General features: G+C 34.0%; 2 protein-coding genes across 3 annotated transcripts; both read left to right on the top strand.

Annotated features, from left to right (window-relative positions):
• LOC18613152 (ethylene-responsive transcription factor 1B) lies at positions 4,685-5,592 on the top strand. The gene has a single exon (XM_018120474.1). It carries the CDS (start codon positions 4,774-4,776, stop codon positions 5,455-5,457), a length of 684 nt encoding a protein of 227 aa, XP_017975963.1. The 5' UTR covers positions 4,685-4,773; the 3' UTR covers positions 5,458-5,592.
• Positions 14,228-18,034, top strand: LOC18613151 (inorganic phosphate transporter 1-4). Of its 2 annotated transcripts, none has more exons than XM_018121816.1 (2): positions 14,228-14,438; positions 16,048-18,034. In XM_018121816.1, the coding sequence occupies exon 2, from the start codon at positions 16,096-16,098 to the stop codon at positions 17,713-17,715; it is 1,620 nt and encodes a 539-aa protein (XP_017977305.1). In that variant the 5' UTR covers positions 14,228-14,438; positions 16,048-16,095; the 3' UTR covers positions 17,716-18,034. The 2 variants fall into 2 exon arrangements, with proteins under 2 accessions (XP_017977305.1, XP_017977718.1); XM_018122229.1 differs by lacking the exon at positions 14,228-14,438 and adding an exon at positions 15,093-15,427.

The raw sequence follows: 20,215 nt of genomic DNA, 5'->3' as shown, positions 1-20,215 counted from the left end.
TATTTATTTGAATATTTTTATTATATTTTAAATGGTCAAATTTTTACTTCAAATGAACATTTTAGATACTTAATTTGTTTTTAAATCAATATATATATTTTCTGCTTACCTACTATATGTTTAGCAAGTTTTGAGATTTTTTTAAAAAAAAAAATGACGAAATATGCCCCTATGAGCCAGAAAACAAAATGTTATGTTCTGATTTGGAAATGATTTGCAATCCTTCATATTTTGATTATTTGATAACTATTTCTCACATCGGGGAAGTGCGAAAGCTAATACGAGAGCCTTGCGAGGTTTCAATCGATATTCGGGGTGAAGAATGTTTGTCGAGGTTTCGCGGTGGTTGTCATGGGCCCGATGGGGAGTCCCGGGTCGTGACAAAAACCTTTCCATTGTTCATTTATGATGCCCAGCATTTGACAAGCCATCTCTTTTTCCACTCCAGAAGTGTTTTTACTAAATAAGAATCACTGATTTATCAAAATTAATTTTTTGGCCAGAGGCTAATTCATACTTCTCAAAAATGTTTTTTAAAGCCATCAGCTCTGACCTTTAACTTTCCCAAACAGCATGCAATCATCCGTAAAAAGTAAATGAGTCACATTCGGACTTCCTCTACAAATTTCAATGCCCGAAATATCCTTGGAGGCTTTAGCCATTACTAAGAATCTTGATAGGGCCTCAGAGATAATCACAAATAAATATGGGGATAAAGGGTCACCTTGACGAAGTCCACGAGAAGGAAAAGATTCCTTTGCTGGACGCCATTGATCAGCACCGAGTAGGACACAGAAGTCAAGCATTCATCACCTTATCCACAAATAGATTGTTAAACCCCATCTTCTTCATTATTTCTTGCACAAACACCCATTCAACTCTATCGTATGCTTTACTCATATCCAATTTCAATGCAAATTTACCCATTGATCCTTGTCTTTTATTATGCAAGTGATGAATTATTTCATGTGCCACAATAATATTGTCTGAAATTAATCTCCCAGGAACAAAGGTGCTCTAATTATCAGCGATCACTTGATTCAAAATAGGCTTAATTCTATTGGTGAGAACTTTTGAAGCTATCTTGTAGAGCACATTACATAAGCTGATGGGTCGAAACTGAAAAATTTGTTCAACTTGGGCAATCTTTGGAATGAGCACAATCAGAGTGTGATTGATATCTTGAAAAGGGAAGGAACCTTCCAAGAATTCAACTACAAATCGGTGAACAAACTTACTCATCTTATACCAATATTTCTGGAAAAACAAAGCAGGCAATCCATCAAGACCAGGGGCTTTTGTGGGGTGTATCTGGAATAATGCTGCTCTAACTTCTTCGACGGTAATATCAGCATTTAACTCAATATTCATATCCTCAAAGACCTTTGGATGAATAGCAGTAAGCACATGCTCAATTAACGTTGGTCTTGATGAAGAAAATAATTTTGTGAAAAGTCACAAGCCTCATCTTCCAACTCCTCTTGCGATTCCACCCATTCACCACTATCTTTTTTAAAAGCCCAGATAGTATTTTTTTTTCGATGTTCAAAGGCCCAACGATGAAAGAACTTAGTGTTCTTATCCCCATCCTTAAGCCATTCAACTCATGATCGTTGCTTCCACATCAATTCCTCAATCTTTAACATCTCATGAAGCTCTCTTTGTATCAGCTTAGCTCTAATAAATCGACCATCCACTTCATGGGCTGCTTGCAACTCCTTTTTTTTCTTCTGAATCTGCACTTGAATTTGTTTTATTGGATTTGGATTTTGATGCCCCAATTTTTGTTTTGTAGAAGATAGTTGGTGTAGAAAGTTGCCAATGTTGCCATCGCACCTTTCCATTTCAGTTGATACTATTCTCTCACACCTACTATCATTAATCCAAGCCGATTCAAAGTGCCATCTTCTTTTCCAAAACATACGCTTGTGGTGAATTAATTCAATACGTTGCATGGCATGATCAGACGCTCCAATCACATCATTGAAGACCATTGCTCTATTAAATATTACACTCCAATCTGAATTACTAAAAACTTGGTCCAATTTGCATCTTATGAGTTCACCTTCATCCCTATTATTCCACCAAGTAAACTTGGGACCCACAAACCTTAACTCATGAAATCCTCAATCAGCACAAACATTTCGAAAGTCTCTCATTCGAACTTCATTACGTTCAATACCTCCCTCCTTTTCACTAGCATAAAAAACTTCATTAAAATCCCCCATACAAAGCCATGGCATGTTATATTGCCCATGAAGAAGCCTCAATAGGTTCCATGCCTCTTGCTTTCCACTTACAGACGAACTCCCATAAAAACCTGTCACCCTCCATTATCTTTTCAAAAAAATCACAACAACATCAATATGGTTTCTTGAATTAGACTTAATTGACAAATCAATTTCCTTCCTCAAAAGTAATGCAAGGCCACCTAATCGACCTTCAGCATCAACTGTTAAACAATTTTCCATACCCATTGATACTCTTATTCACTGCATTTTTACATTGCTTTTCTTAGTTGCCATTAGAAAAACAATGTCGGGATTTTTGCTTCTCAAGTAATCGAGAAGGAGTTGAATTGTTTGAGGGTTTCCGAGCCCTCGACAGTTCCAACATAAAAGCCTCATTTATCTAGGCGGTGCTGGTCAAAAAGACCACTCTGCACCGTCGTTTGATCAAGTAAATCTCTTCCCAGTTTAGATTTCTTTAAGGCCACCTGCTTCTGACTTGCATCTAAAATCATTTTCCGCTTGCCTTTCTTTGATGCACCTGTTCTTCTATACAGACTAGAAATTAAATCTTCATTTCCCTTGATATTATCGTTTTCAACAAGTGCCTGACTATCATAAACATTATCATTCCCTTGTTGTGGCCACAATTTAAAAAAAATATTTAACCCTTAGAGACAACGTATTAATGATTTTGTCCAACAAAAACATCAAATATTAAATTATGACAGCCATTATGCCACGTATTGACATAGGATTAATCCATAATTACAAGTACGAGTGATCTTATCGACAATGGATCTTAGTGTGGTTGTGTAGCAAGAAAATAGCACCCAAATGGGATCCAAATGTACTAGTTTCATTAGAAGTCCTCTTGTTGATTTCTTTAAATATATTGAGAACACTTAAATGGTATTGTTCTCTTTGACATATTAGGTCCCACAATTTTATCCTATAAAAGGTGTCTCATAACTTGAAGATAATGTGTACACTTGAATGCCCAATCTCAGTCTAATACACAATCGATGTAAAATTCATAGCTCCACTCTATGACCATGACATCCTCCACCCTCCTAAGGCCTATTATCCTTAGTGGTATATTACTAATACCTCAGATCGACTCTGATACCAACTCATGTCATGGTCTACATCAATTTGTAAAGTATTATTCGTTTTATCCTATTCAACCTCATGATTTAATGCATTCACATTTGACTTTTATAAAAGATTTCAAATTTGGATTCCCTCACTTCATAAGTTGTACTACTGTCTATAATATCGAACAAATTAATATTTGTCCCAATGCAACATATTGTTAAAAAAAAGTGATAGTATTTCTATATATATGTACCATCACATCGATCATCTTATCATATTAAGGATTTTTTTTGTCTTAATTTGCTGATTAGCTTCTCATGATAACAAAAATGTTGACCGGTTAGCTATACTTGCTCATCACTTTAATGATTTGCTATATACTCTTGATCACATGCCCGAGGCTTTAAAAAGAAGAGGGTTGAATTTTCACTTAAAAATAGATGTGAGGTACTAAAGTTCTAAATAAAATGTATCACAATCATAATTTAATTGTATACAAAAAAATTTATCAATTTACTCTAACGCGCAAAATTCATTGGATTTGGCCAAATTCTAATCCAACCCAATCCAATTTGATTAGAAATATTTAACAATTCAATTTTTTTTCAATTTAAAACATAAAATGACTTAAATTTGATTCAAATTAAATTAACTCAAATTCAGAATAACCTGAACTTAGACAATTAGAATAACTAATTCAAAAGTATATGAATCTAAATAATTCGTTCAAATTCAATTTGATTTGAATTTGAAAAAGTTATAATCTCTAATTGATTGAAATGTAAATAACTCGAATATCAAACTTAAATAATGAAATATAAAATGACTTGATTTCAATAATAATTCAAATTTCATTCGATTTAAAGTAACTCAGTCCTGAAAGTAATCCAACTCAAGTCACCCGACTCTAAATTGTATAGTAGACAGCGTCTAAAAGCTAGGGTTCAACCCTGTTATTAGTGAAGAAATATTCAAATATTTATTAAGCAGCCTGTCTGTCAGTATATATTGCTCTAATAACATATATAACAAGTCTAAATTCTTCAGGGATAAGTTGGTTTTTTCTAAGAAAAAAACAAAGAGTTTCAAGTTCTGAAGACGAGCGCATACATAACATGTCATCCTAATTAGACAGAGAACTTGATTCAAGGTTGATTTATAAAAATCAAGCACCAAATGTATCAGTTGAGTTTTATTACCATTTTAAGTCATGGTTTTTTATGGTTAATATTCTTGTATAGACTCTCTCTCTATATAGTTTTTGAGGGGGTGGGGTGTTAGAGAAATAGGAATTTTATTTAAACCGATTGTTGTGACTCACATGTTATATTAACGTGCTTCACTGGAGGTTGTCCTTTAAACCAATACACATCTGCTGTAGCCAAAAACTAAACCAACTCACACAGCCAGCATTAGCAACTTCATGATCAGCGTATCCCTCTAAGATATGGATTCTTCCTTCCTTGAAAGCCTGAATTCAGAGTTCCAGCTAGAATCTGGGCAAGATTTGTTAGAATCTTTCTCACCCAATAATGAGCTTTTCCTCGACCAAGATTTCTTTTCATTTGACATTATAGACTCCAAAGAGTTGCCTCCCCAAGATACTACTCTTTATCATCATGGGTCAAGAGAATCATCAAACTCTTCCTGTGGATTAATTATCGACGAAGAACATGTAGTTTCCAGTGCCAAGAAACGAGAAGAGCAACAACAACCCAAGGGGGAAAAATCATACAGAGGGGTAAGGAAGCGACCTTGGGGAAAATACGCGGCGGAGATTAGGGATTCAACAAGGCATGGCATTCGGGTTTGGCTTGGAACATTTGACAGCGCAGAGGCAGCTGCTTTAGCTTATGATCAAGCAGCCTTATCGACACAAGGGCCCAAGGCTGTGCTCAACTTTCCTGTTGAAAGAGTCCGGGAATCGCTTCGGAACATGAATTACTACTGCAAGGATGGTGCCTCACCGGCAGTAGAACTAAAGCAGAGGAATTATGTACAAAGAAAGTCAATGGCTAGGAAAAATAAAAAGAAGCAGTCACAAGCAAAGAATGTGGTCGTCTTAGAAGATTTAGGATCTGAATATTTGGAGGAACTTTTGAGCTCATCTCAAAGTACTAGCTCTTGGTAAAAGAAAAATTAGCTTGTTAAATCTGTCATTTGCAACAATGTCTGGTATCATATGCCTGCCTTGCTTGCCACCATGATTTGTTATTTCTTTTCTCCTTATTTATGCAATAATTACCAAGGTAGAGGCAGTCGCAGATTTGTCATTCTATCCAGTTTTTTTTTTTTTCGGTAGGGGATGAAGCAAATTTGATTGAGAAGAAGAAGAAGAAGAAGATGAAGAAAAAAAAAAGAAACAGATCACTCCAGTGCTGGCTTTTTTCTCCAGCAGGTGCAACGCAGTGTTGGTGGATAAAACTTGAATGTTTCTCTTATTTCATTCCAATCCTGATGAGAAGCTTATTACTGGCGCTGGTATCTATTGGAATGCTAAGTTGAGTCTATTTGATTCTCCTTCATAATTAGCCAACTTTGATTCGGACTGGGTACTACTGGATTTTACTTTTCTCTTCATAGCAAATTACTATTACTTGTAATTAGGATATAATATTATATAATAATTGGCTTAATATATTTAGATGCAGGGGAACATCATACCTTATTAATAGAGTGAAAACTACTAAAATGCCAATTGATCTAATAGAGGTCCCTATAAACATAATTTATTTAAGACACTAGAAACGTTGCTAATTAATTCAAAATGACTCATTATATTACACCCATGCACATTTCACTTAAATAGAAATAATAATTTTGATCCTAAGTTATGGACAAAAGAGATCCAGTCAAAACAAACATTTGGAAAAAGGACTTTGGTCATAATTGTTACTCATTAATATAAGAGAAGCCACCCCCACATTTCAAAGTTCAAAGTTCAAAGTTCAAACGTGGCACCTTGCTAATGTCAAGCTTGCGGCTAGTCAAGGTAGTCCGTCACCTCATCTTTTTCTTTTCTATGAGCATGAACCTCTCGTTTTTGTTCAGTGAAAGCACAGAAACGTTTAACGGTAGTGGTGTATTGTAGTATGTCTCTTTGCTTTGGAGTCAAGTCGTTAAGATTAAAAGCGATGAAGCAAGTTAAACTAGGGAAGTGCTGCCAATTATGTGCTAACCCACCCTACTGCTATCATCATATATCTTCAAACATGGATATCTTTTTTTCCTGGAGTTAGAACTGTCAACTGAACCCACGTACTGTATATTTTCGATAACTTTTTTTGCCTGTGTTGATCCCCACCAGCGTCAAATCTCAACGGGATGGCGACTTGCGTAATAGAAAGAAGTGGAACGTGTCAGGGAAACGGTGGAGATGGAGACAAATCAAAAAAGGAGTTCGGTTTGACCCATGAGTTAATTCCACAGCCCATGCTCCATTCTAATTTTCCAACAGATTTATTGATCACAATTAATTCACCTGCCTAGAAATAAAAATACATACTCATCATTTTTAAATAAAAGGGAGTCGGAATGTTAGCATCTTCTTCCGAATATAGCGAAACAACATGATCAAAATTAATGTGTCCCTTCAATTGTCAATCAAAACTGTCTATCTGTCAAGTTAGCATTGATTCATTTCTTCCCTTGTGCCTTTGTTGCGCTTGACTAAGTTGCTTCTTGAGCAGCTATTTTTATGCGAGGTGGCGCTTTCTAAATTTAATTAGCTATCTGAAAAGAAAGCAAATTGGTTGAGGTGGTGCATACAAAATGGGACGCTGGCCTGGAAATGAACACGTCGCCAGCTTACTGTGATACTACAGTCCTGTGAATCTAGATTAGGACAAAAATCAAATCACATCATAATATTTTTCTGATGTGGAAGCTAGCTATGTCTAAAACTTGGAATTTGAAAGCTATTTTGCTACTAGCACTTAGTCAACAGTCTTGAGATAAAAAAAGAAAAAATCTAAGGTTAATATTTTTAGATAAAAGAATATAAAGCAACCGAAATATGGTCAAAATTACTAAAGCACTCCCCTAAGTAATTCGTGTGAATAGAAACTGTTACAACTACTACTATAAAGATCTCATAAAAAAATTGTTCCTGTATTCAGTTTCATAGACCACTCATATGTTCCCATCAATATTCTAACATATTTTAAGCAACATCTTTAACAAAATTTTCATCCGACAATTGGTACCCATAAATTTTTATACAACAAACAATAATTGAGGGAGTCCAAAGCAAACAAATTAACAAAAAAAAAAAATAATGAAACCTGTGAAAAGAAAGCGAAATCGTAAACGTATGGGAAACTAGAATAAAGTAATATTAAAAATCAAACGAAGACGCAGAAATAGATTGATTAATATTTAACCCTTTTCATTTTATTTATTTTTATCATATTAGTAATTAAAATCAATAACTTTGTTAATTTGTTAAGTGAATAAACTATAAATTGAAAATTAAACGAAATGAGAGATTTTCATCTGTGAAAATTTCATTACTTATTTTATATAAATCTTTTTTTATTTGATCTTAATTATTTGAATTATATTAAAGATTGTAGTAAATAGTAACAATAATTGTAAGTGATATGTTCCTTATGAAATAATAAAATAAAAATAGACAATAATGCTTTGTCGGGGAAAAAAATAAGGGACATAAGAAAAGAGATGAGAAAAAGGAAACATGGAAAAAATGATTTAGTTGCAATTAAATTTAAAACGTTTAGATCCCATTTTTATTTTTTATATATTTTCTTAAAAGTATTATGATTTCAAATAATTAAAAACGTTTGAGAAAATATAGATATTTCGTGAATCCATTATTATGTTTTTAGTGGGAAGATTAAAACTTAGAATGAGAAGATGCATGCACTTACCATTAAATAAAAAAATAAATAATATAATATTTTTAAAATAAATAAATTGTGACCCAAACGTAGAATATAATAATTACAGGGTAGATTTTTTTTTAGTCTCTCTTTCATCAATATCCTCTCACAGACACTCCTATCGGAAAGTCCAATTGTTCCCCAGCCCATGAAAACTTCACGTATGACCCAAAATCAACAAGTGGACCAGCTAGAAAATCCCAGGCCTCCATCACTAACTCTGTGGAAGTCCAAAACGTCTTTACATAGACTATCGAGGTCCACTTAACAATCGGTTTTTCACATCTAAACCCCAACATGTCTTTCTTGGAAAACAGTATTTCTCAAAGGCAATAAACAGGCAACCATATTACAAATTGATCCCAAATTACTTGCGCTGCGTTATGTACCTATGTCTCCTCTCTCCTCAACATCAATCTAAACTTGGATTCATCGAAAGAAGCAGGAAGAACCTGTCACAAGTACATCGATTCATTCCAAGTGTTCAATATGCAACAAGGATGAAAAAAGAAAAAGGAAAAAACCTAGACAAACCAATGAACATAGAATGTCCCATATGAGCTCCTGTCATAACTCATAAGCGGTTTAGGAACAACATTTTCACAAGCAGTTGAGTTGACAACTTTCCTCAAACATTGAGTCAGGGCAAGAAGATTTTTTTCTGTTATAAACTAAAATGTTGAGCCAGATAAATTGAAAATATCCAAAGCAGATGGAGAGTGCTTGTGAAGGAGCCTTTCATTAGTGATCCATATATAATCCACATGAGAAAGAAGATAGATTCTTATCTTCAAGATGTGTGCCAAGGAAAATGTCGCTATATTGCATGTACGTTTCCTCCACGAACATTGCTTAACTAGTATTGGAAGCTAAACCACACATACCTAGTTGTTCAATTGGTTAATGATTTTGTATAGTGCAGCACCTATACAATCAGGGGCACTGGGCCGGCATTCAAGGGGAAAAAGGCAAAATTTGTTATCAGGATAATATATAATTAATTCGACATGTTATCCTCCCAAGGGGAACCCTTTGCAAAGCAACATGTTCGGGGACTGATCCAGTTTGATATTTTTACTACTTTATCAAGAGCTTGAATACTTGTCAAATTTCTATTCTCTGTTGAGAAAAGTGGTCCTATATATGCTGCAAAATAAATAGTAGGTGATACTAATTCATTGGTTTGACCAAGGAACAGGAGCTAGCAAATGGGTCATCCCTCTAACTTGATAATTGAATAGGCAAGCAAAGGAGACACTCCACAACCTTTTTAAGTTCAAAATGCTCCATATATATATATATATTCATTTCTCAGTTTCTTTTTTAACAAACTAAGGATAGTGGCGGGACCTATCTAGCTAGATTGATTTATAAAAAGTTAGATGGTAAAAATGGAGCTTTTAATTAATTAAAACAACTAATATCATTTCATAGCAATTTGCCACCTACTTTACATTATTTTATATTCTATGTAACTAATTTACAAGGTAATGAAGCGAAGGAACATGACAACTTTCATATGTTCCTAAAAAAATCAATCCGTTGTAAAAAATCATCTTATATACCAATGGTGAAAATTAATTTTAAAATCCAAGTGATCATTATAACACGTTCATTAAACTATAATGAAAGAAATTTAAAAATTAACAAAATTATTAAACGGATATGTGGCAATTCAATAAACCCTCTTGTTGAGTTTGAAAGCTCCTCTAATAATATATAATAATAGTTAAAATAACAATCCTTTCAAGCTAGCTTTTACTCTTTTCTGAATTAGCATAGTATTACATTAATAGCTTTTTGGTTTTCATTTATCATATGAATTTGATTTATGATTTAGCAAGTCTAAACGCAAGAACCACCACAGTTAAAAGACGGTCGGTGCCAAAGCATATAGACCATTGATGCTTAATTTTCCGAGCACATAAAGCTTAAGTTGAGCTCTTTATGGAAACCCATTTCCAAGTGTTTCTTCGTCTTTTGGGCTAGCTGTTCAAAATGGAAATTTAAAGAAAAAAACAAAGGTGATGCAGATAGTGAGGTACTACAGTTATGGTCGTTCAATGACTTAAGTTGCATATTATCTTTTTATCATGTTCCCCACTAGCCTTTAGGGCCAAGCATAAAACACACACACACACACACAGTTTGGCAAAAACAATCCACCCATCGATCAGCCAGATATTTCTTCAGATAAGAAATAGGAAAGAAATGAACGATAAGAAATATCAAGGAAGCTCATCTTTAAACCATGGCCATCGAGAATGGAGTTGAACCAGTAAGACCAAATATTTTATTATGCAATGCACATGGCTGCAAATTGCCAACGCCATAGTGGGGGGTGGGGTGAAAGTTGCTCAAGTTTTTGCAGTTTATTACTACTCCTTAGAATTTAGAATTAATTAATTAGGACACCTGTCATGGCACTAATTAACGCACAAACCATGTCCCGGTGTTTTTTCGCTTTCACATTCTCTATTGAAACGAATCCTCCCTCTCCCAAATAATTATTCTTTCCTGTAATTTAAAATTAATAAATTAACGGAGCGGATGACACATTAATGACGACGAGGAGCCCGCCCCTGAGCATTGGACTTTCAACGCTAAACGATCAACACTGCAACTTCCATTTTCTGCCTCACATTGACAAGGAATTTTAACATTGTGGCGCTGTCCTTTTCTGACCAACATTGTTCACTTTTTAAAGTTTGTCGCCATAGAATTCTCTGTTATATTCAGTTCCGTAATGATTGATCTCATGAAATGGTTGCCCTCGTGACAAAGAATAAGAGAGAAGGGGCTTTTTAAGGTGGATTTTGAAAAGGTATTTGATAATAGTTTTTGAGAATTTTTTGATTTAGTTTTAAAAAAAATAGAGTTTGGTGATAAATGGTATTAGTGGATCAACTCTTATATCTCGACTATTATCATTTTTATTCCTATTAATGGCACATTGATAACTTTATTTTATAGAGTTATTTAGTTATATTTTGATAATGAAATTAGTTAAGTTTTTGATATATAGGTTCAAAATTAGATATTTTTAGTTATTTTTCTTAATTTAGTTTTAAATTATGTTGGGTTGTTTTAATTTAAATTGTTTTATTTTAGTTTTATGTTAAATTGTTTTTAGTTTAGTTTGTATTGTATTGGTTTTATTCGTTTGTAGGTGTACAAATGAAAAGACTTCAATTAGTGAAGAAGAGTGTATGAATAGTCAGTGCTTTTCTCATATATGTTTCAATATTTTGAGTATAATTCTTATTCTAAAGGTTCAATGAACTTCTTTTTCCTTTTTTTTTTTCAAAGTTTGCTACTCAAATCAACATATAAATTGATTATTACGTTTGGGTTTTGATTAATTTGCTTTGGGTATTTATGAAGTTTGGATTTTTACTTGAATTTGTTATAAATGATGAAAGAATATTGATAATGATAAGAAAAAAAAATTGTAGTTCAATTAGAATGAAAAAACTCATGATAATGAGAAATTGTCAACTTGATTGTGATTTGAAATGTTTAATGGGTGTTTTTTCGTATTAAGAATTCACTTTAAAATGACAATGATGATAATAATTTTTTTTAAAAAAAAGTATGTTTCCTTAGATCATTCAAACATCAGAAAAAATTAAAATATTACTAATCATTGATTCAATGATTGCCAACTTTGACACTAGCCAAGAGGGGTTGCAATGCAAGGCTATGCTGCATGCCTTAATTTCATGTAGTTTTTCATTTGCTTTTCTCTGAAGCATCTGCCTTTAGATCAGATCCACAATTGAATCACATGATGTTAATGGTCAAGGGTGCGCATAACTTTATCCAAATATGAAAATTCAATTCACCTATTCCATGCTGGATGATCTTGATGGCTTGGGACAAAGCTACTTTCAATTCTCAAAATTATTAAAAGATGATCAAGTTACTTTTCAAAAAAAAAAAAAAAAAGATGACCAAGTCAAGAATGGGATGACTAAAAAGTATCCTCCACCCTGTTGCCATCTCAATCATAACAACATGACTTCAGGCCATGGCCATAGCCCGCTAGAGACATATACTATAAGTTTTGTTAATAAACTATAAATTGTGGGTCAAAGATCATATAATATAAAATATCTTAATTAGATTGGTTCAAATAATAAGATTCCTTATTTAAACAAATTTGGTTGTTCCTTCTATTCAATAGGAAAAATTAATGAAAAGAAAAAACCTTTTGATGTTCAATTCATCAAAGTGTAGGGCTTTCTTCTAAGATTAAGGACACCCAAGTCAACATCCCCAACCAAATTGGGGAGGCCATGCCCAGGTGGGGCATAAGGTTACTAGGGGGTTTAGTCAATGAAATCGTCATGGACTCTTGTGATTAACGTTGCCAATTGGCATCCATCAAGTCATCAAACATTTTGAAAAGTTGAGTTGTCGATGTGAAATTAAATTGGTAAGCTGGACCAGTTGACTTCGACTTGGGGAAAAGACAAAAAACGAAGAAACCTAATTCATATGTGTTTCATATCAATGCTTAGTGCTGAAAACCACACATCAGAGAAAGGTGCTCACGTGTTTCCGCCAAAGTGAGCCCCCAAAGCGTATTATGAGAAAGTAAAACCCAAATACGAGAGCTTTTTGTTTGCATTACAAGTACAAGCATCTGACGCTACGTTTACTTATTTTTACTTGCACCTATATAATATTTTTAGTAAATACTTATGAAACCAAACAAAGAGAGAAATTTCATATTATTTGGGAAGTATGTTGAGAGAAATATGGTAGAGAGAGAATAGCCTTTTCCTCCAAACTCTAATTCAACTTATAAAGAACAATGACATTTAGCCCTTTTTTTTTCCCTATAGATTCAAACAATAGCAAGGAGGCATATGCTTCTTAAGTATATGAGAGATTATCATTTTGTTAATTAACATGTTTAACTATTATTGAAATTTAAATCTTTTACCTTAATTCCAACATTAATGTTTCTGATTTGATTTGTTACAGTTGTCATTTTTCACATTTTTAACGCGAAATGTAACTTATAAAGATTTGCACATATGTTCAAGTCACAAGTGAAATTTACTTTGAATTCAAAATTATGATAATAGAAGTTAAAATAGGTGGCCTAATCGTGATGGTGTGCACACACTGTACATGTGTATATGTTACAGACCTAGTCATATGTGTGTTTGTGTGGTTTCACAATAAAAGCGGAAAAATTGAAACAGATCAAACTAAAAAAATTAAAACTTGTTGAGCATTTTGCAAGAATTAATAATGTATGCTATCACAGCCTATTGATCTTTAACTTTTATTTAATCTAATGTAGATATAATTATTTTCCCAAAATTTCAACTCATAAACTTTTTTCCCAAAAAAAAAACATATATGTTGACAATATTATCATTTTATTTGCCCAGAGTCAAGGCTCTTGATCAAATAGGTATGAACTTGGTTAATAAAAAAATATGAACTCTTTATGAATTCATACTTGACAAGAGTGCAAATAAGGTATGGTTTTCAATGGATATAAATCAAGAGATATTTGGATTAATAAGTTGATGAGTTGGAAATAAAGTAGTCTAGGAGAACCATCCTTATTATGTCTCAACAGATAAGAAAAAGAGATATGTACCATTTAAGTTGTTGTTTACCATAAAAAGCATGAGGTTCAATGGAACTGTGAGTAATTAGTGGATTCATGAACCATCCAACCCATTCACACATGCACACACGGCTTTCACAATTGGTTTGACTTTGGAGTAGTTGTTTCAAGGAAACAAACACATCTACCTTGGACCCAGTTGTCGACCATCTATTCTTAATCTTTCCTTTGCTTGTTTTAGACAATCTAATAAGAAACAACGTCGTAAAAGAGAGTGGGGGGTTGAATGAATGAATATATCAAAAAGAGGTGGAGAAGGAATATACTGGTGGGCATTTAGCATATTTGGGGATTGTTGGTAAGACCTTGTTGCATATAAATACTCCTGCTTGCCCTTTCACTTCCTTGCATCAACCAAATTCCCATCTCCCAAATCTTCTTTTCTTCTTTTATTTTGTCTTTCTTATTCTAATCTCATTTTCTTTCACTTTCATTCCTTCGAGAAAAAAACACAAACACTTTAAAGAAATATGTTAGTTTCAGAAACTTCCCTTTACAATCTTTAACATCCCCTCTTTCTCTCTCCAGAATTCTGTGTTGTTTTTATTCTATTGTCTCGTACGTATTCTTTCAGTGATATTGTTGTTTCTTTCAGTTTTTTTTTCAAGGGTATGATAAAGTTCTTCATGCATGCAAATGGCAGATGTTGTTTGTTAATGACGATAATGAATAGCTTTTTGGTCATCTGGGTTTTCTTTTTATATTTATGTAATCTTTTTTTGTCTTATTGATCTTGGTTCATATGCAAATGGGTCCAGAAATTATTAACCTGACTAATGGATCCAAGATCGCTTTGATCATGGTTGTTTATTGATATAGTATATCACATTTCATGTTGCTTTTAAAAATGTTACTCCATTGACCGAACAAAATCTTTTTTAGTATATTATCTTTGTGCACTGTCAAGCTTTTATGATCCTGGCTAGAAACTGATGGATTGTTCTTTTGTCACTGTTTCCAAATAACATTTTAGTCATGGTTATATAATTGGTTTTATTTTGGTAATTGTAGATCTTTTTTTACAAGAATGAAAATAAATAGGTAGTGATGAGGGTGTTCCTATTTCTTCACAATTTTGGTCAAAAGTTAAGATACAAATTCATTATCATCACTCCTTACTTTTGCTCATAAGAATTGTTCTTAATTTAAAGATCTGGATCCTTTTCATATGAGATGTTTTGATAGTTTGTGTACAATAATATATATTCATCAAATTTTCATGGGCACTTCTCTTTATTTCCTTCTCTAGCTAGAAATGTATTTACTTTCCACGCATTTAAATATAGGAGGAAACATTTATATCTAGAGGTTGGAAGTGCCATTAATCTTCTAATTAATAAAGGGTATGGTTTCCCCTGTTTATGTAAATGGCTGAAGTAATGACATGGTGTGAATGTGATTTGTTCTCTTTTTGACTTTATGGAATTCTCCTTTGTCCTTTTCCTTGCTTTTTTTCTCCCAATAATGATGGCTTTTGCCTTGCTAGAAGCCTTTTCTTAAAGTACATTTTCACATTGGAATAGCCTTGGACATGGAGCATGTATAAGGTCCAGCTTTATCTGTTTCATTCATTTCCATCAGTATCATGTAGCCCCACACTAGGCTGACTAACATTTGGAGTTGTACAAAATGGTTAGACAAGGAGGAGCAGTTGGAGTTACCATTTTTCTTGACTTAATCAAACTATGTTCTCAGCTTACCAACTGTAGAAAAACAACAGGAATGATTCAATCATCTAACACAATCCAATAAATAGATGACAAGTTTTTTTTAACACATATAGTCATTACTGATATCTTTCTCTTAGTCACCATGGTCTTAATTAAATTAGTTAAGAAAAAAATTTTGCTGCCTATTCAGTCTGCACAAAAGAAGGCATTGCTTTCGTTTAGTATTATTGTTTTTGTCTCCGTTTTGGTACCCAATTAGTTTGACTTGGAACTTTGAAGGTTAATATGGTATTTTGCTTGAAAACAACTATTAGCGGGAGCATTGACCTAACACTAGGATGTAGAATTAATAAATTATTTGGCTAAAAAAGTCAAAAAAGTAGGTTTGAAGTTAGAAAGAAAACTTGGAAGTTTGATGTGGGAACTGATCTTGATTTTTATTTATAGGTACTTTTTTTGTTTCGATTGTAACCCCGTTTTCTGTTTCATCTTTGCAGAGAAAGAGAGAGAGCAGATAAAAAAGCTTGTAAGTGAGCTAGGTAGCTATGGCAGATGGACAATTACAGGTGCTTAATGCCCTTGATGTAGCCAAAACACAATGGTACCATTTCACCGCAATCATCATCGCTGGGATGGGCTTCTTCACTGATGCATATGATCTCTTTTGCATATCACTTGTCACCAAATTACTTGGCCGCATATACTACCATATTGATGGCGCAGAAAAGCCTGGAACTTTGCCTCCTAATGTATCAGCTGCTGTCAATGGAGTAGCGTTTTGCGGAACACTAGCAGGACAACTCTTCTTTGGTTGGCTTGGTGATAAGCTAGGCCGAAAGAAGGTCTATGGTATGACTCTTATGCTCATGGTCATATGCTCTATTGCATCAGGTCTCTCTTTTGGCCATACCCCTAAATCTGTCATGGCGACCCTTTGCTTCTTTCGGTTCTGGCTTGGCTTTGGCATTGGTGGTGATTATCCACTTTCTGCCACCATCATGTCTGAATATGCTAACAAGAAGACTCGTGGAGCCTTTATAGCTGCGGTGTTTGCAATGCAAGGTTTTGGAATTTTAGCAGGCGGTATTTTTGCAATTATTATATCCTCCGCATTCAAGGCCAGGTTTGATGCTCCACCTTATGAGGTTGATGCACTTGGCTCCACCGTTCCACAAGCAGACTACGTTTGGCGTATTATTTTGATGGTTGGAGCACTCCCTGCTGCTCTTACCTACTATTGGAGGATGAAGATGCCTGAAACTGCCCGTTACACTGCCCTTGTCGCTAAGAATGCAAAGCAGGCTGCATCTGATATGTCAAAGGTCTTGCAGATGGACATTGAGGCAGAACCACAAAAGATAGAGCAACTAGATCGAGAGAGATCCAAATTTGGTTTGTTCTCTAAAGAGTTTGCTAAACGTCATGGATTTCACTTGCTTGGAACAACCACCACTTGGTTCTTGCTTGACATTGCATTCTACAGCCAAAATTTGTTCCAAAAGGACATCTTTAGTGCAATTGGTTGGATTCCTGCTGCAAAGACCATGAATGCCCTTGATGAAGTTTTTAGAATTGCAAGGGCACAAACACTTATTGCTCTATGCAGCACTGTTCCAGGCTACTGGTTCACAGTGGCTTTCATTGATAAGATGGGAAGATTTTCCATCCAACTAATGGGCTTCTTCTTCATGACAGTGTTTATGTTTGCACTGGCTATCCCTTACGATCACTGGACCCATAAAGACAACCGAATTGGGTTTGTTGTTATGTACTCCTTGACTTTTTTCTTTGCAAATTTCGGACCTAATGCCACCACATTTGTTGTACCAGCTGAGATTTTCCCAGCAAGGTTAAGGTCCACTTGTCATGGTATATCAGCAGCATCAGGAAAGCTTGGTGCTATTGTTGGTGCATTTGGGTTCTTGTATTTGGCACAGAATAAGGATAAGGCCAAGGCAGATGCAGGGTATCCTGCAGGTATTGGGGTGAAGAATTCACTCCTTGTATTAGGTGCAATCAATGCCTTGGGCTTCTTGTTCACGTTCTTGGTGCCAGAATCGAAAGGAAAATCTTTAGAAGAGATGTCAGGTGAGAACGAGGATAATGGAGCAGAGGTAGAGGCAGAGCTATCATCTCATAACCACAGGACAGTTCCAGTTGCTTAAGTTGGATCCATAAACCAATTCCTGAGTAATAAGTTGAACTGTTGTAAAGCCCTTTTAACTCGATTATAGTCTGATGTCAGATTTACTTTTCACTATTTTCCCTTAACATGTACCTTATTCTAGTAACCTTAATTTTTTATTCTATACCATAAAGTTAAGGGGTACAAAGAGAATTCCATGGTTGTCTCTTTTCATTAGTTATAAATCAACATGCGCCCTGTGGACTGTGGCTCGTCAGCGGCCATCAAAATTAAACCAAGAAGTCAGGTTCCATTTTTCCTTGGCTCATGCGTATTCGTTTGCGTAAGAGTTATTGCCTTTAACATTTATCAGTCATTTGATACACGTGGTGTGTAGATAAAGTGTTGGGGTCATTGAGGTCAAACAAAATTAGCCACATTTGAATGCTAATGTTTGCAATTTCTTCAACCAGATTAGTATAACAAGGGTTAGGTGCTCAACAGTATCACAGACCCATTCCAATGCATTGACTTCTACCCTTGAATCTTGTCGAGGAAAATTATTTAGGGGACCATGGATACTTATTTAGCTTGCCTAAGTTCGCACGACAAGACTTTAGAAAGTATGGCTCTATTAACAATGGAAGACATTATTGCTTTCTTTGATTCAAAGTCTTTTTTGATAGCTCTATTTGTTGCTTGACTTTGGTTACAATGTTTGACATTCACACAAATGAGTGAAAGTAGTGGTTGGACTTTAACACCTTGCTTGATTCTTTGTGCAGGTACCTTTGGTTGCTTTTGTGTCAGAAAAAGGTTCTGCACATAGCTAAATGAAACAAGGATGACTAAATTCAGAGTTCGCAAACCGAAGAATGTAATGCCAAAAATGATACAGACCATTCATATTTTTCCAAGCAAATAAAGCTCAAGTTGAGCACTTTATGGGAACCCATTTCCAAGTATATCTTCGTATTAAGAATTCACTTAAAATGACAATGATGATAACAATTATAAAAAAAGTAGTAGGTCATTCAAACATAAAAAATATTGAAATATTACTGATCGGTGATTCAATTATTGCCAACTTTGACATTAGGCAAAAGGGGGTGCAATGCAAGGCTATGCTGCATGCCTTAATTTCATGTAGTTTTTCATTTGCTCTTCTCTGAAGCATCTACCTTTAGATCAGATCTACAATTGAATCACATGATTTAAATTGTCAAGGGGTGTGCATAGCTTTATCCAAATATAAAAGTACAATTCACCTATTCCATGCTGGACGGTCCTGATGGCTTGGACGAAAGGTACTTTCAATTCTCAAACTTATTAAAAGATGACCAAGTCAAGAATGGAGAGAGTAAAAAGTGTAGGCACCATTCATTTAAGTCTAAATTGACTTTTGCTTTTTTTTAAAAAAAAAATTTATTTATTATCGGATTTGAGCCCAATTCTAATTGGACTCTTTTCGCCTTTAGAAGCCTGAAGACAATCCAAGCATAACTCAAAATTTAGCCTTTTGGGCTTTTGAAGCTACAAGCCCATTAAGCCCAAATAAACACACGCAAACCAAAAAGAGAGGGAAGAAAAAAAAATCCAAAATGAAAAGAAAAAATAAAAATTAGGGAAAAAAGAGAAGAAAACATAGACAAACAATCAGTAAAAGGATAAAAAAAAAGGGAAAAGAGGAAGAGAAGGGGGTTTAAAGGTTGCCGATGGTGGAAAGAGTGGCAAGGTAATCAAAATACTCTAAAACCATATATGAATATATTCAAAAGGTTCAGGCATATCATCATGTAAGCACTTTTAAGTTGAATGCATGACATAATTATATTAACCTTTTTCAAATAAAAATGGTCATGAGAATATAACGAATTTTGTAACTTATCACTTTTAGGTGAATAAATTATTTAGAGTTAACCAATCCCCACACACATGTTTTTATACGCTACTCTCCAATTTTAATGTAGAAACAGCACCTTTAGGTAAATGCATGTACACTAAAACTATAAACATCCCTAAAACATATGAGCATGATAATTTCACAACACTATTCAATTGGTCACTTTAGTGGCTACGATTCAACTAACATAAATGAACTTCCCCCATAACAAGATATTACTTTATATTACCCATATAAACTTCATGGTATGATTTTATTTACTTTATCATTAACATAATCAATATGGGGCATTATACTCTAAAATCATACCTACGCATGTGACATAATCTTATGAGATATTTAGTCTTTAAACCTTCATTTATGTCACCAAATAAACTTATTGCATTTAAAAATTAAAAAAATACCATTTTATATGGTTTTTGTTATAAATTTGCACTTTGTAACTTTATCCCAACAATGTATAAAACACACAAATATATGAAGAGAGTACATGTTACCATTTAGCTTAAACATATAAATATTATTTTTCTGTTACATGAATTGTAGAAATATCTCACCAAAATATCAATAATAATTAATTAAATGTACATAAAAATAAATCAATATTAAACATGTATTAAAAATTTTAAAAAATAAC

This window comes from Theobroma cacao, chromosome 1 (genome assembly GCF_000208745.1).
Source record: "Theobroma cacao cultivar B97-61/B2 chromosome 1, Criollo_cocoa_genome_V2, whole genome shotgun sequence".
NCBI classification, from domain to species: Eukaryota; Viridiplantae; Streptophyta; class Magnoliopsida; order Malvales; family Malvaceae; genus Theobroma; species Theobroma cacao.
This window is presented reverse-complemented; position numbering and strand designations above follow the sequence as displayed.